Here is a 17191-nt window from a genome sequence, read left to right as displayed (position 1 = left end):
CCATAAATGTTCCTAAAACCAAACACACACATAATACATTTATTTTATTCCGAGATAAACTTTCTTAAAAATTCAGAGTTGTAGGAGTTTAATGCAGAGTATGTGCGAGAATGTGAGTATGTGTGTGTGTGTGTGTGTGTGTGTGTGTATTTATGTGTGTGAGTGTGTATGGCAGTCGAGCTAAGGGAATGTGAAGGGGATCAATATGAAAGGGTCTATTCCTGCCACGCAACTGTGCGCCTGCATGTGTGCGAGTCAGTTACTGTCTGTGTACACGCGTGCGAGCCGGTTTGTGTGTGCCAGCTGCCCTGGCTACAGCAGGATCAATACGACAAATGATTACCATTTCCACAAACCTCCCTCCGCAGCCGCGCTCCGGCCGCTCACTGAGCCTCGACACCCCATAACAGCCCCGTCCACACAAACACAAACCCGCGTCACTCTCGACACACACCTCCAAAAGCAAAACGTGAAAATGGAAAATTTACAGGAATAGAATAAAGAGTAAAAAAAAAACGTGTCAGGCCTTTTACAGGCAAAAGTTTTGGGACAGTGATGAGAAGTGAGTCCATTATAGATTTTACAGTAAAAAAAAAAAAAGAAAGAAAGAGAGAAAGACTGATTTGGGATTTGAAAAATATAGATTTTTTTAATTTGCACCTAAACTGACACCTCCAAAAATACAAAAATAAAATAATGCAAAGTTCAACATGTATTCCTCTCATCCATCCATGATTTTTTTTTTATTCTTACAGCTCATTTTGTCTTATCAATGTCAAACACCATGCCCTATGTAAAGTTACAGTACGATCCTGTTTTCTTAAAAGTTGCAGCTATTTATTATAGGATCTGCTGAGAGTTTTCTGTGTTTCACTTTAAAAACATGACAAATGATTAACCTGTTGCTATAAAATATTCAATAAATGTTTGACTAATTGACGAATCATTTCAGCACAGGTCAGGTATCATCTGTTATCTTTATATCTTTATTCGACAACGTGCGGTCGAAGATGACAGAGAATGAGCAGTGTGAGAGATGGATGCTGAGATGCAACACAGATCCCAGCTGGATTCCTCTGCCTCTTTTTTGTTTTAATAAAGAAAGTCAACATACAGCATCCATCACACAATGATAATCCCGGCAATAGCTCGGCAATTTGAATTTTCTAATGATTAATAAAAGATTGATACAAAATCTGTAAAACGTTCTAAAAAATATAAAATCAAAAGAAATTAAAGTTGACACTGCTTCTCAACACACACACATTGATTGAGCAGTGAGGTTAAAACTGAAACTAAAAGAGGGACTCGTGATTGGTGAAAAGCTGAAGCAGAATCCGAGCAGTCGAAACACAAAAAAAGAAAAGACAATGCCTGATAGATTGGTCCACGGAGAGAACACGATAGGATGAACAGAGCGGGAGAAAGAAAGGGAAGAAAAAGAGAGGAGGCGTCCTGTGGAGAAAAGGAGGGGATTTCCCACAGCACAGATGGAAGCCATTAGCATGGTGTTGTTGCTTAAAAACCTTTCATGTCTTTGCAGTTATTAGATAATACTGGGCTAACAGTAAACAGCTTGATTCTGCAAATGGCTATAATATGCAGACACAGCGATTGTTTTACCATCCAGTGCCTAAAATTGGTTCAAATGCAATAAAATGCAATAATTCAGAGTGTAACCTATAAAGTCTCCATGCCGAGTTTTAAATTGCCGGTTGACGGAGAAAATGTTCCATGGCTCGACTTAACCAAAAGAAACTCCCCGAGACGGAGACCGTTGCAGTGAGGTCATGTTGAAGCCAAAGCCGCAACCGCAGCTATGTGCGCACAAACAGGAACACACAAACACACTCTCTACTGGGTGATACATGCGCGCTGATGTCATCGCCGCAGCGCTGGTGACACACAGGGGTCACCCAGGGGTCCCACCTTTGAATTCTGAACTCCGTGACCTAACATCTGCTTACCTACCGTGTCCCATCAATGCGCAATTTTGATATTTCTACCAAACAGAAATCGTCAGTCATTTGCATTTGACGTGTCTGGGTATTAAAATCCTTAGAAATGATAATTTAAGTCCGGATAAGTGAGACACTTTTGAGTTTAGGTTGTGATGTGTTCAGCACATGTTGAGTTCAACAGCCTACCGTCCTGCCGCACATAAAATAGCTAAATGTTTTTGATTACTGGGCTCACAGTGGGGACGATGGGAAAAGGGATAAGAGAGGAAGCTTCTCTCCCTCTCTCCCTTCTTACCTTATTTTCTCCTCTGCTAGCTTTCCCTCTCTCAGACACCCTTCCATCCGCCTCACTTCCTCTGCGCGGGCTGCCAAATCCTCCACTGAGCAGGAGACACAGAGAAAAAGGAAAGTGTGAGATACAGAGCAACAGTTCACTTCAGACACTCGTGGTTAGGATTCATTAGAGGGGAGACCTAATTCAAACCACAGAAAGAAATTACATTTTTCCAATTTGCGATATAAATAAAAATTGTCCCGTATATATATATTTTTTTTCCCAGGCCCGGTTGGTTTTCGTTTTCATTGTATTTGAGAGAAATAATAAATATGCAAGATGAGTAGAGATTTCCACCGTGTTTCACATCATCCAGCAGACCAAGGTTAATGGAGTGATTTACAAAACATGTATACGCTGAGGTGATTATTGATTCAGCGTGAGAAAAAGGGAAAATATGAACTGCGAGTCACCTTCAAAGGCAAAAACCGGAGAAGGGAAAGGAGTGGACGTATTTCACTGATTACACTAGGATGTGGCAGCAGCCCTTTTGTCGAGGCGCAAAAGGAGTGCTTCCCGACCTTGTCAATAGATGGCACTCTTTACCTTGAGCAGGCCACTTAAGCTCATACTCTGTGGCTCTTCAATCACATTCACTTTTCAGCTGTCTCTTCCGTCCACATGCAATAAAACCCCATTGTCCTACACTTAGTAGTTTAGCACATCCAACGGATGAATAATAAACCACTAGTCAGGTTCCTTGGTTAGGTTTGCTTTTGCAGGCCCCCTTTTTACTTTGAATTTAAAATTTGGGATTTCCTTCCCTCTCCCCTTTTTTGTTCTGCATGCTGTTTTGTGAGTCAATGTTTCTTCACAGCTCTTAAAACCTTTTCACTAAATTCAGTATTCATTGAATATAACATAAACTGTCAGCCATCGGTGGCCAAGGCTAGTGAATATTGAGAAGGTGTGTGCACTGAATATGTAGAGGAGTGTGTGTGTGTGCGCGTGTGTGTTGAATATCTCAAGGATGGACCTTGACTTTGTGGGTGCGCATGTGTTATTTGAGTGTGCGAAAGAGAAATTGAGAAATGTTTAGTATATTGGTGTAATGCTTTAAGAGCCACGCACCGTGGTAGTGGTGGGACAGACTGAATCGGAAGAGGCCAAAACCAACACCAGAGAGGAGGAAATACGTCAAATCTACATTTAGTAAAACCATGATTAATTCATGGTTTTTGCAGCATCCAAACTGTTTAAACTGAACTCTTGAGAAAAGTGAAGCGTTAACTAGAATTCCCAAATATTCAACGATGCACAAACACTTTTATTCGAGTGTGTATGAGCATGTTTGTGCCCTTATTTTATTTTTTTCACACAAAGCTCAAGGTGAAAGTTTGCTATGATTCTAAATAATCAATAAAGCAGAGATTTGCGAAAACATGAGGTGGGGTTCAAATTCTCATTCAGGGCATTAGTATCCGATGTGACCTCAGTGACACTTCCAACCAGGAGAGACAGCAGCTGCGTAGAATGACCATTTACAGAATCTCTGCTGTTAGCAGACAAACACACATGGGCAGAGGAACACACACACAAATATAAAAATGACCAAATACAATAGAAAAGTTTCCACATTAAACACAAACTAAAACGATCCACAAAGGATTCTAGATTTCTTGCTACTTGAAGAAGAAGAGAAGCCTATATTATGATGTTCGGGGTCTTTGACAACCTGTTTTCAGTGGCTCCGCGAGTTAAGTTATTAGTCAACGATTTAAGATCCTGGGTCCCTCCCTGTCTCACTTTCTTGACCTTCTTACACAACTTAAGGTGCGACGTTAGTCCGTAATCTAACTCTCGCTTGGTCTCTCCCTCTCAGCGCCTTCATGCGAGCTTCAAAGCCCATCATACAGCATCAGCCATATAATCACAGATCTGCGGTCAGATTACCCTGCTCTCGCTGCTAACCTTTAACATGAGAAGGATGAAAACCAAGCTAACCCTGAATCAGTGGCTGGGCTCGGCTGGGCCCTGCCTGGCCCTCATAAAAGCTTCATAAGGCTTCATAGGGGCTTCCTTTGGCTTTGTTGCGGGATTCGTAGCGGGCTAAGGTGCTCCCGCGAGACGTCCCAGAAGCCTCTCAAGACTCTTTCTCTCTCTTTATGAAGTTTCACGGGCTTGCAACACTGCTTTTGGGTATAAGCCAAAAGGTGCAGGTACACAGCTGCACACACCGTCATGCACACAAATACACCACAAGAAGAAGAAGGGGGAAAAAGAAGAAGAAAAAAAAAATCATATGCACACAACAGTGAACACTCACAAAGACAAAGACGCACACAGAAACTCAAACTCACTCACACATACGCCCTAACACACTCCCCTCTTGCTCTCTCTCCTCCTCGCTTTATTTACAATCCTATGGCAGCGGTACAAGGGCCCGGGGCTATAACACACGGCACCTAATGCTCAAACTGCCAGGTAATCTCATGTCTGACATCCCCCTTTGATAGAAACTGATCAATAGACTCTTGTAAAGGAGTCATTTTCTCTGATGTTTCTACCAACCACTTCTCTCTATCTCCAGCTCTCTCCCCCTTCTCTCCCTCTCTCCGCCCCCCCCTCTCTTTTATTAGCCATACATTTATAATTCATATTTCAGTGGGGCTGAGTTTGCTCTGAGACAAAAAAAAGGGGGGGCTTCTTTGTGTAATAAAGAACAATGGTGGTGAAATGATGGGGAGAAATGCCAGTGTTTGCTGCTGGTTCCGGTGAACAACAGTTTTGGGGATCGATAGAGTGTGAAATGGGATTATAGCTAGTAATAGAGGTGAATTGGAGGAGAGAGGCCTGTGCATGTGTGCGTCCGGGGATCCAGATTGAATAGCGGCACGCACACACACGCACACATTCACGCACACTCATGCGCACAATAATGATTTCATCATCTTTAGGCAGATGCACATCAGCGGCACAGAGGAGTGGTAATATCACATTTCTGTTTTAGTGGGAGTGTGGAAATATGGATATTGTGTTTTTGTTTATGCCGTTATTTCATTTGTTGTCACATTTATTTCACATTACGGCCAACCTTACAACACATCTTATTCAACATGTAAGATGAAACTATCGGTCATATTTGAATATTTTAAACATTAGCTCTTGCTTGACTTTTTGCAGTTTGGTGTGGCTGTGAATGAAAAGTTTCTTCAATAAACAATAAACAACATTTAGATTAAACCAAATGCAATTTATTGAACTGATTAGTAACAGAATCTTTACTCATCTACACCTTTCTTTTTTGTGTGTTAGACCGAGCATTGGATTTACTTTAAATTACCTATAAATAAAGTGAGTGCAATCTCATCTTGATTGTACTGTATCGTGTGCACTGATATAATCATAGCACCATACGCAGTTTGTGAAGTGTTGTGTGATTTACTCTATGGACTCGCTACTTTGTAAAAAAAAAAAAAAACAGGATCTCAACTGCGCTGAGAGTCGTGCCGAAAATGCGTGCTGTCAGAGAGTGACAAATCGCGACGCAGGCAGTCATACGCCAAGTTTCAGCACTTTTTTCTCTCCGTTTTAATCACCCCCTTCTCTCTCGTCTGCGAATCCTCTCCTGACACGGTTTGATTGAATCCAGCTGCCTTCAGACACTTCAATCTCATCCGTGTGACACTTCCCTGGTTCCCAACTCATCCTCCGATCCTCTTGTTTCTTTCCCCCCTTTTGACGTTTCCTCCATCTTATCCGTCACATCCCAAAACTACGGCTAAGTATATTCCGAGTTAACAGTGGGATTCAGGTGCCGTGTTAGCTGCATCAAACAAATAAAACGATTTGATGGCAAAAAAATGGCACTTCCATAAAAATTCATATCAGCAGTGAAAAAAATGGTGTGATACTTGTATAAGTATTGCTTTTTAGAGATGCCACCATGCTGATATCTCAGTGCACTTTTAGTTAGCAGATGAATAATTTACAAAACAGTTAAGATGGACAAATAACTAGATATTGACTATATATATAAAACAATATGACGGGTTAGTACATGAAATAAAATTATGTCTTAAATATGAATCTTGTCTGGTGATGAGCATCTATTCCTCCACATGTTCCCCCCTTTCATTTTGCAACTCTTTGTGTGCAGTAAAAAAAAAAGTCTGCTTTCTAACCTGTTCATTTATTTCACAATTCGCTCCATCCTAGACTCGATCCACTGCTAACAAGCAACAAAAAAGAATCAACACCACTCATGGCACTGTTTACAAAATACAGAAAGAGCCTTGACAAGGGCTTCATGTTAATAAAAAGGCCTTTTGTTCATGACAGTAATTTCTCAAGCTGACTCCTCACCCAGTCTATTCAGGCCACTGCTGTATCCAGGTAAACAATGCTCCCCTTTGTTATAATAATGCATCCTTATTCTTCTTAAGTCATTACAATCGGCCCTACATTGCTGGATTGTATTTGCTGAAGGTAAAAGCTGAATTATATGTGGTTTTGTGTCGAGCGCGGAGTTGAGGGAATGCGTTTTGATCACAGTCAAAGGCCAAGCTACACAGCGTTGTCCTTCTGTCTCTATCTTGTTAATGAGCAGTATTCACCGAGCAAGCCAGCCACTGTCTGCCACAGAGAGAGACCTCAGATTCATCTCTCTGCGGACAATAGGTGATTGTGCGTGTGTGTGTGTACCTCGGAGAGCGAGTGTGTGTGTGCTAATTAAAGCAGTGGGAGTTGGGTAGAAATGGTTGTGTGCGTGTGTATGTGAGGTGTTTGCCTGGCGTGACCGTAGATGTGTACGTTAATTCTTAATGAGACATTTCTGTGCCCAGAGAGACCCAGCCATCACCATTCCTGCACTGACACACTATACTACAAAGGCCACCACCGGGGCTGTGCACACACACACACACAGACACACACATACACTGTAGATTCAAGTTTGATTTAATGGTCTTCTGGTTTAGCTGTATGGTAATGATCTGGTTTGTGTGTGTGTGTGTGTGTGTGTGTGTGTGTGTGTGTGTGTGTGTGTGTGTGTGTGTGTGTGTGTGTGTGTGTGTGTGTGTGTGTGTGTGTGTGTGTGTGTGTGCAGACAGCTAGAGACCGAATCACCACATTGCTGTACCACAACTGGCTAATTTGAGCTAACAGCAGTGTGGCTGGCCCTACAACAAAAGGTAGGACACACTGTACAGCTCCATAGTTTTGTGTTGGACAGCCAACAGCCGAAACAGTAAATGTAACCCAAAACATCTGGGTTTACGTTGCCTCCATTTGCCCCCACGAGCTGAGTCTTAGGGTTGGTGAGTTGTTTCTGAAAAACTTGTTATCTTATCTGATGAAATCCTCTTCAACTCCCAATAGCAAATCAATAAATAAATAATCGGAAAATAGAAAAAACACCCTCGCAGGACTGTAATGACTGTGACATGAATCATTTCATTAGGACGGCTGAGGTAGACATAGCTAGAAGGAAGCGAGAAAGTGACGGAAAAGTCGGCTTCTAGCAGTTTTCAGGCAGCGCACACCAATGTGTTTTGGGGGTTTTAACAAAGGCCGATGGGAGAAGGTGGGATTTATCGGGTGTATTTTTTCAAAGTGCTGCTTTTGCTAGCATTTTCAGGATTACCACCCCCGGCTTTAACAACAATGTTGCCCAAAGGTTCCAAGGGAGTCAAATGTGTAAACCCAGTGCACATTTAAATCAGGACAACTAACAGATGAACTGTGAACTGAATTAAAATGTCAACTCTTTATGTTAAAAATGCTCATGTTGATGCACCAGGTGAGCTAGTGGGTGCCCCATGTACAAAGGCTTTTGCCTTGCCTGGGTTGGTTCTGACACAGCCCTGCATGTCTTCCCCACTCTCCCCCATACTTGCACAGTCCTACCAATAAAAGCAAATTTCCCATAAAATAAAAAATATATCTATGCTTATACACCCCTTATTTTAACTTACTGTGAAGGGGATTCATCAAACGTGGGTTACTTTAAAAACAAAGGATTTCGCTGTATACTACAAACGTGTATATTTACAGTATACACACTGTCAGCATATGTGGTTGACGGAAAAAGGTATTTGTTGACGGATAAATGGGCAGTTGGAGGGATAAAACAAGTAAGTGATGGATTTGTTGACTGATTGCTACCTGTCGCTTGGTGTTTGCCGCGTAACTCCTCCACCTCTTGGCTCAGCTGCCGGATGAAAGCACTAAGACTCTGTTTCTCTCTGGTGGCACTTCTCATCTTCTCCTCCTGTTTCCGTAACTCCTCCTGAAGCCTCTGCACCTCTCCTCTCTGTGCATCCACCTCCCTGCTCCCTCCTGCAGCCTCCCGCCGGGCCTCCTCCAGCTCCTCCTCCGACTGCCTGAGGAGCGCCGCGTGCACCTGTAAAACAAGAAAGGGCCAAAGAGGAACATGGAATGATCGACTGTATTTTCAGGTGCATGCATGTGTAGCATTTGATACGCTGCTAGAACAAGTATCTACAAAGCACTTCGCACATCAAAAAGAGCCCAAAACATGTTTGGAGTGACCACTTATTTTTTGATCTCGCTGCCCCGCTTGCATCTGCTTTTGTCCGTGTGACAATTTGACTCTTTGTCTGTGCTCACACATCAGATTCTGTATTGTATGTGGACACGTGTCCCGTACCACTGATGTTAACGTGGCCGGAACAATTGGACATTGTGTCCTTAATGTGTCTTGGGGAAGTCTATGTGACTGGTTAACCATAAAACCCTTTTAATTCTGAACAATGCCCACGTCTGTGTGTATGCATCGTAAAAAAAAAAAAACGGAAAAACAAACATGCAGAAAAACATACATGAAACAAACGTTATATTGTTTACACTCTCTCTTCCAGTTTCCTCTTAAATCGTTCACCGCCAGTAGGTCTGAATTCAGCCCTGAGTACGTATGAATTCTTATGAAAATCTGCACAATAAAGATGAATGTGTATATGCATAATGCATGGGACAAATGTACCCATCGATACATGTGTCCTCCTTGCATGAAACACTCATTATGTGATATTCCACAGGGAGGTAGGGGAGATAGAATGGTCAAGATCTGACAGCAAGAGGGAACTTTACTACAGTGTGTATATAATACAGTGTGTGTGTGCGTGTGTGCATATGATTGTGGTGAGTGCAACATGTGTATCACTTGTATGTGTCAGAGGACCAACAAATTAATATGTAAAATCAAATGTTCCCACTTCCACCTACGCACCTGCAGCTTCACACACAGACACACACACACAGACACGCACACGCACACACACACACACACACACACACACACACACACACACACACACACACACACACACACACACACACACACACACATACGGATGATGTGTCTATGACTGCCAGCGATGTTGGCACTCTGCCAGGCTACAGTCACCACTTTGAGTAATTTGAATATTTAGTGTCCCATTGAGCTCTTAATTGGAGTCAATTTCACCAGCCTTGGCACTGTTTGGTGCTTTAATTAATGGTGAGGCAATTTGTTTCTGCCAGGCAATCACAGGAAAATCATGAGTGGTGTGTGTGTGTGTGTGTGTGTGTATGGGTGTGTGTGGTGCCAGCGGAGATGGCTTGAGTACTCCTCTTTAAAACTTGAATGGGATCTCATGTAGCCCGTGCCAACATTTAGTAAAAAAAAAGAAAAGGTCAAAATAACACGCTCTCCCTAAATCAGAGGACAGGTCAGCGGAGGTGCGATACTTTGATACCTTTTGAGTATCCGCCAGCTCAAGCTCCAAGTGTGTGACTTGGGTTTTCAGGCATGTCACTTCCTGCTCCAGCCGGCTGCAAATGCTCACGTGTGTGCGGTGGGACAGCGCGAGATTTTGCGTCACATCCGCTTTTTCCTGGGTTCTACAGGGAGGACAGCAAATAATTAGCTAGTGCGTCTGAGCTGCCGTGGAATGCATCGTACCAATAAACAAAATGAGAGGGGGAAAAAAAAAGAATAAATCAGATTAGTAGATTTAGCCAAATTAAAAGAAATTACTTTAACAGATTAAATTTTCCCCATGCAATGCTTCTATGCTTCTGTGTGTCATTTGGTAAGCAGACTGTTAAGAGAATGAGAGAGAGAGAGAGAGAGAGGGCGGTGGAGGCAGTAGGGAGGGGGGGGGGGCAAGACAGGAGAGACAATGACAGGAACCGGGATCAGCAGAGGAGAATGAGAGTTTTATAGACTCTGTTATTACTGTCTCTCCAGCTCCGACTTCATCTGAAGGATAGCCTTTTCACACTCTGCAATGCGCTCAACCTGCTCAGTGCAGCGCTGGAACACAGAGGCGTTAACACACACAGATACAGACACATATGCATACAGAAGAATACGGATGGTGATACCTTATTTGTTCATGTAAATCAGAAACTTTAAGAAATAAATCAATCCATTTTTCGACGTGAACAAAGATCTCTCACTTATCTTTGAATAAAGCTGTATATGCTCTTGTGAATACATTCTCCTGGTTTGGTGTGATGATAATAATATGCACAAAGTGTAATTGGTGAAGTGCAATCTCAATGCGAGGGACCTACAATCTATGACCTTACCTTCTGTAGCTGCTGGCTGCGTCTTTGCAGGCCGAGATACTCCTCATCAGAGTGAGAATGACTTGTCTTATGAAGCCGTAGGTCACATTCCAACATCAGCTTCTATCAGTGGAGGAGAGAAAGTGAAAACAAAAAAAGCAGATTTAAATATTCTTGTCGGTTTTTAGTCCGTCTCACACTGACTGGAACCAATGGCATCTCAACAGATTGCAGGCATTTTGGTTTGCTAATAACTGACAAATGACACTGATGATGCCATTAAGGAAACAGATCATTATGCATTGCACTCCTTTGTGGATTGATTTGTTGCATGGCAGAGCACAGAGACACATGGCCCCCGTGTTCCCAAAACCCAAACACGAGGGGCTCGACCTTAACTACTGAATGTAGTCAAGGGTAAGTGGAAAAAACTGCTTAATGTATCACTACCCTCAATCACAGCCTATTAGCTGCTGTCCTTTGTGTAGGCAAATTATAAGGAAAGAAGAGAATCTTTTCATTACAGCAAAATATTCCAGAGTCAGAACACGAGCAGTCTACAATAGAGATAGCTATAAGGTATTTCCATTTGTGCTCAGTATGTGAGCATACAACTTCAGCAGTAGCATTTCATTTTTTTATTCAATTCAAGAATTTCTTGTAAACAGGGAACAAAGGCATTAGTGACTTTAAGGTAAGCTGAGTCCAACGCTGGCATGAGGTAGAGAATTAGCAGGACGTGAAGCTCCATAAGAGCTCCTAACCTCTTGATAGGCGCGTCACAATCAAAGTCATTAGCCAGTGTAATAAAGGGCCTGAGATACAGCCATTCTTCAACAGCCTAACTCTTTTATAACCAACAGATTAAAGTTGATTGGATTAAAATGACATTCCGCCCGTCTGACCTTGGTGGCAGCAGTTAAGTTCATCCAAATTAAATTTCTCCGTAATAAAGATGATTCATTTGTTGCTTGACGTAGTAAATATAAAACAGAGAGAAAGAGGGAGAAAAGATTAAGTGACACACGCCACTGCACACGTGCACAAACACACACTTGTGCATGCACGTAAATGCACGAAAACAATGACGCACATGCACACAAAGGAAAGAACCCACACATGCACTCACAGAGCTCAGGCAAGCACCTGGGTGCTCGCGCAAGACGACAGTGACACACATGTGAGTCAAGACAAAGACGAAGACACATCTTCTTGGTGAAAACCAATTGAAGTATTAAAACCAGAATGACACTCCGTAGAGTGCGTACCTCCACCAAGGCCAAACAGTCTCCATATGGAAACACATTCAAATTGACTAGATCTGGATTTTTATTTGGATCTGCACCAAATAGCACACACTCATAAATATCTGTCCCTCAAACATGTCCAACTTTTTTTCTTTAAAATCCCTGAATTATTATTATTGAAAATTACAAAACACTCTATTTCAAAAGCGTGTCATGCCCCCCCCCCACACACACACACAGAATTCCGAGGGAGTTTTTGCGTTATCCTGCTAACTAACAAACACAGACAAAAACATCCTCCTTGGCGGGGATAATAATACAGGTGTGTATATTGGAATGAAAGACTGCCCCTGATGGCTACTGGACAGATCACATCTCATCGTATGTTCACATGATCATTTCCCAAACAACTTCATGAATCGTGCCATGGAAATGTTACACGGAATAAACCTGGGCAATGAAAAAATGCCGTTTTCAGCTACACCTGGATGCTAATGTGTGTCCTGACCTGTTGTTTGAGTTTATCCCCTTGCTCCTGCAGGGATCCTATCAGGCTTCTGAAGTGGTCCCCTTTTTGTTGGCTCTCCCTCAGCAGGGTCTGATTGGCCTGGAGCTCATCTGTCAGCTGGTCAAGAGCCTCTTGCGAGCTCTCCCATTGGCTAACCTTTTCCTGGTACCGCTGCTCCAGCTCGGCTTGCTCTCGCTTCACAGAATGAGTTTCTAACTGTGACTCTCTTAGCTGTCAATTAAGCATGGTGAAGAAGTGAAAGGCAGAATTTTAGAAAATGTGGAGAATAAGCCTGGAGCTAATGGCACGAAGCATGCAGGGACACAATTTTAAAATACTACTGTAAACTACGGTGCACAAATATAGAAATGAACCAGTGTCTACCTGTTGCTGTGAATACTGTAGTTCCTCTTCTAAAAGTTCCACCTGCCCCTGCACCCTATGAACCTTCTCTATTGCCGCAGCGTACTTTTGTTTCAAAATCGCTACTGTTTCATTCTGCTCCTGGATTTGTGAACTGGCACCGTTGAGCTCCTCCTTGGCTCCTTTCAGCTGCTGATGAAGAAGTCCCATCTCATCCTCCTGCTTCCTTAGCTTCCCTTCAGACGTTTCAACCTGAAAGCAAAAATAATCACATGTACTACGTTTGTTGAGAGGAATAAGAAACGTTCCTCTTTATTTATACAGCTGCAGCCTAAAGGTTTGGCAGAGGGACAAAATTACTAATAGTTTTTATAAGAAAGAAGCAATTTGAATTCCCTCATGTACAGATGCTTTTGAGAATGTTAACAGCTGCCAAATGTGAAAGTGTGGAGCGATTGAACATGCTGAAAATGTTAAAGATGTAGGATGCACAGATAAGGAAGAAAGGCTGAAATTATTGCAGCACCAACCCTCCTCAACATTATCATAATGCCACGAAAATACTTTACCCGATCCGTAATTAAGGCTAAATGTGCGAGAGAAAAAAGTCAAACTCGTGTAAGCTAGTTTGTCTAACATGGTGTACTACACTGTGCTGCTCTACAGTAACCTCTGTCATTAAGAAATGGGAACCCAGGAAGTGAAACCAGGCTTAATCCCGGTGTTACACTAGGAATCCTACCGTAGCTCACCTTTCTAGCGGAGAGGTTGAGAAAGTTAAACCCACTCCAACACTCATCTTGAGTTCATCCACGTTAATCCCGCTGTAATCTGGATCTGAACACGAGGGTTTACGGCTAATGACAGCCAACTAGTTAGATTCCAGTGGTTCACCGCGGCTTGGTTTAACCAGGGATTAAATGGGCCCATCGAGGACTAACGCTTGGTAGAGGGGAGCGTGACTGAGTACAAAACTTGCTCGTGCAAAAAGGAGAGGAGGAGAGGAGGAAAGACGAGAGGATGTAGGGGCACCCAAAGGTTACCCAAGGAGTCAGTACGAAACACACAAAGCACATAAAGTAAGGTGTCATGTGTCAACTTGCGCTACTTTAATACTCAATCGTAGCTTCCAGACCTGCACTGAATTACAGATATTCTCCTGAATTTACCCAGAGTCAGGACTTTCTGGAGTTTCTCATGCCAGCACGCTTAAAACACCGGATAATGTCAGAGTGAGCCAGTGTGAGAAAACCGCAGAAGATTATCCCGAGGATTCACTGTGAGCGAGTGGGTGTGTTGTGGATGTTTCTAACGCGTGATTGACGGACTGAGTTTCTATATGTAAAAAGCAAAGTCTGGAGAATGTCCGAACCCAAATTTCCCCAAATTATCCGGAGTTCATGTCTGGCTTATATTACTTTCTCCTCTCTGTATTTCCCTTTGGTTGTACAGTATCCACCCCCTGCTGCTGAATTTGGCATTTCTTACTGTAGGTGGATGAAAGGCCTCATAACAAGGCATCGTGGGAAACACCATGGTTTTTAATCAGGGGGTTTGTGCTCTGGGGAAACAAACAGCCCTCATTAAACATGATGGAACACACACTGTTTTCACCCTCATGGCCTGACAAACCATTCAGTCATTCGAGTATTCATTGTTGTCACATGAATTCCCGAGTCAAGACTCAGTTTATAATAACTTCAATCTCCTCTTCATTTTTTTTCCTTTTGAACCTCTCGGCCTTTGTTTCCCTCTCTGTTTTTATAATCAAGTTCAATTGGATGTGAGGGGTTGACAAATGAAGGGGCCATCTTGTCTTGTTTGGGAATCCAGATGATGTAGATGAGGATATATCTGCAAATTGACTGGAAATAATACTTGTCTGTTCTAAATAGGTCACTTTGTCGTTCCTGGCAGAAAGCTCTGACTATATGATTTACGACTGTGATCACTCGGACTCCGATGAATAAGTGCATCTGGTTCTTCTCCCTTGTTCACTGGATTAAAAACAGTAGATTTTTTTTTTTTTTTTACTGCTGGATTGTGGCTCAACAGATTGACAAGTGAACGCACAAAAGACTCGCCTCCTCTGCAGCTGTGTGCTGCTGACTAAAACTGTCCTTGAGCTCTGTGACCTCTGACTCTCAATCCTTCAGCCCGCTCTGCATTTTGGCTGAGCTCAGATTTGTTCTGCTCCAATAGGCTGTGAAGCCGCGATGCTCCACGTGGCTCCAGTGTTCGGCATCGGCCTTGTGAGCCTGTTTCACAGATTCCAGGTCAGAGTCCAACTCATCTATAGATTGCGCCAACAGATTTCACCAGTAGGGGAGGTGGAGATGAGCAAAGGTGAATAGTAGAGGAGGTTAATTCTTTCTTACCTGTTGCTGACTAATACGGATCTGATTGTGCAGCCGCTGTTGTTCTTTCTCCTTCTGGTCTTTGTGGCGCTCTGTATCTCTGACCTTTCTGCTTAACTGACAGGCCTCCTCTTGGTGTCCTCTGACTTTGTGGTTCAAGTGTTTCAGCTCACACTCCAGTTCTGCCACCTTAGCGAGAAAAAAAAAGAGAGAAAGCGAGAGAGGAAGACTGAAAAAAGATGGAAATGGAACAACTTTAAGTAGGCACACAAAGCGCACACAGACAGAAAAGACAGCGAGGGGGCGGCAGGAGCCTAAAAGTGAGCAAATCAGGCTTGAGTCAGAGTTTCCCGGTTTGGTCTCAGGACCAGGTGGGAAAATGTGGGTACAGCCGACATGAATGAGTAACGATTCCCCTTTTCCTCAGTTCGAACTTTCGAGGAGCCTTTGAGCAAGCTGCTGCACCTCCCACTGTTCTAATGGAGCTGCTCAGTAGCCAACAGTGGAAGACTGTTGCTGGTTTGGGCAGTTCCCTCGAGTGGATGTGTGCAACTCTGTGGGTGTAAAGCAGGGCATTGTTGGCAAAAAAAACAAAAGGCACGAGGGCGCTCACACAGCCTAGCCTCAGCGTATGAAAAGGAAAAGAAAAAGAAAATAGTAAGACAGGTGTATGAACCTTGTCGTAGCACCTAGAATGAAATTTAAGCCCTGAGACAAAAACCCAAAATACAACTTCCAGATAACCTTAACCTATTTCTCACGCAACAAAGCTACAAGGTATTAAATCGATCATATTAAAGGTGGTTTTGGTCTTTCTTTCACTTTTGTTTGTTCAGCAAAATCTTTAAAATTTTTATACAAACACAAACGCCTGAACATAGACTCAAATTACACACCACATAATCAGAAACGAGTGGGAGAGGACAGGAAAAGTTAAAAAATCTAAATACTTTACAGACACAAACAAACCACAACACCTGCTCTTGTGTTGCTTGATACTTTTGTTCCGCCGTCTTCATCTCATCTCTTAACTGCAGAATTAACTGATCCCTGCTTCGGACCTAAACACACAGAAAATACACTTTAAAACTTTTCTCCCACTAAATTGCACGTTGACATTTAAGCCCAGTATGTTTCTTGAGTTTAAGACTTGGTTAAGAACACAGGACTTTGGGGGCATATCTCTGACCTACACACAAACAGACACACAAACACATGCAGACGGAGACGGAGAAAGATGGACCTCCAGGTGAGAGCCGTGGAGTTTCTCGTGGCTCAGAGCCAAGTCAGCCTCCAGTCTCTCTTTGGTCTGGTTGAGGCGGACACACTCTCTGCTCTGCTCCTCCATCTTGGCTCTCAGCTCATCCTTCTCCTGGTACAGCTTCTCCAAATCCTTCTCTCTGTGGAGTAACTGGGAAACAATCAAGCCACTTGGTCAGTGCTACACTTATATATCTATATGTCACCTGTAGTGCTTTGATCAAGTCAACCTCACGAAGGACAAACGTATTCTATTTACTCATGCATAAAGAGGGTAGAAATCAAATGTAATTCCACATAAATAAACAGCCAAAGATACAGGATTTACCAATTTATTACAATTGCAATATTTTTTTATAATTAAGGACAAAAAATAAATAATAAAAAATGTACACAATTTTAAAATAGCTATACATAACACCAAAAGAACCAATAAGTAAGTAATAAAACATTAATTCTGGAATCACTTAACATTATTTAATGTACATTTGTTTATATTATACACACTAAATAAAATATATTTATATTGAACTTCATTTTTTATCAACTATAAAATAAATATTCCAGCAATAATATTTACCTCAGCCAAGGAGGTTATGTTTTCGTCTGCGATTGATCATTTGTCAGTTAGCAGGATTAGATAAATC

The 17191-nt window shown here is 42.5% G+C and overlaps 1 protein-coding gene across 1 annotated transcript in view; it reads right to left on the bottom strand.

Annotated features, from left to right (window-relative positions):
• Window positions 1-17191, bottom strand: part of LOC118098865 (myosin-9) — a 93905-nt gene that overhangs the window by 21754 nt on the left and 54960 nt on the right. The window contains exons 8-17 of the mRNA XM_035143071.2: window positions 16528-16695; window positions 16262-16345; window positions 15306-15473; window positions 12949-13179; window positions 12565-12795; window positions 10831-10932; window positions 10476-10552; window positions 9993-10137; window positions 8401-8638; window positions 2257-2341 (exon numbers count right to left, since the gene is read on the bottom strand). Of these exons, the coding sequence (XP_034998962.2) occupies window positions 2257-2341; window positions 8401-8638; window positions 9993-10137; window positions 10476-10552; window positions 10831-10932; window positions 12565-12795; window positions 12949-13179; window positions 15306-15473; window positions 16262-16345; window positions 16528-16695 (1529 nt within the window). The remainder of the gene's footprint in view (window positions 1-2256; window positions 2342-8400; window positions 8639-9992; window positions 10138-10475; window positions 10553-10830; window positions 10933-12564; window positions 12796-12948; window positions 13180-15305; window positions 15474-16261; window positions 16346-16527; window positions 16696-17191) is intronic.

The sequence above is a fragment of the Hippoglossus stenolepis genome, chromosome 19 (genome assembly GCF_022539355.2).
Source record: "Hippoglossus stenolepis isolate QCI-W04-F060 chromosome 19, HSTE1.2, whole genome shotgun sequence".
Lineage (NCBI taxonomy): Eukaryota > Metazoa > Chordata > Actinopteri > Pleuronectiformes > Pleuronectidae > Hippoglossus > Hippoglossus stenolepis.
Note: the sequence above shows the minus strand (reverse complement) of the source record. Positions and strands in the feature narration are given on the sequence as shown.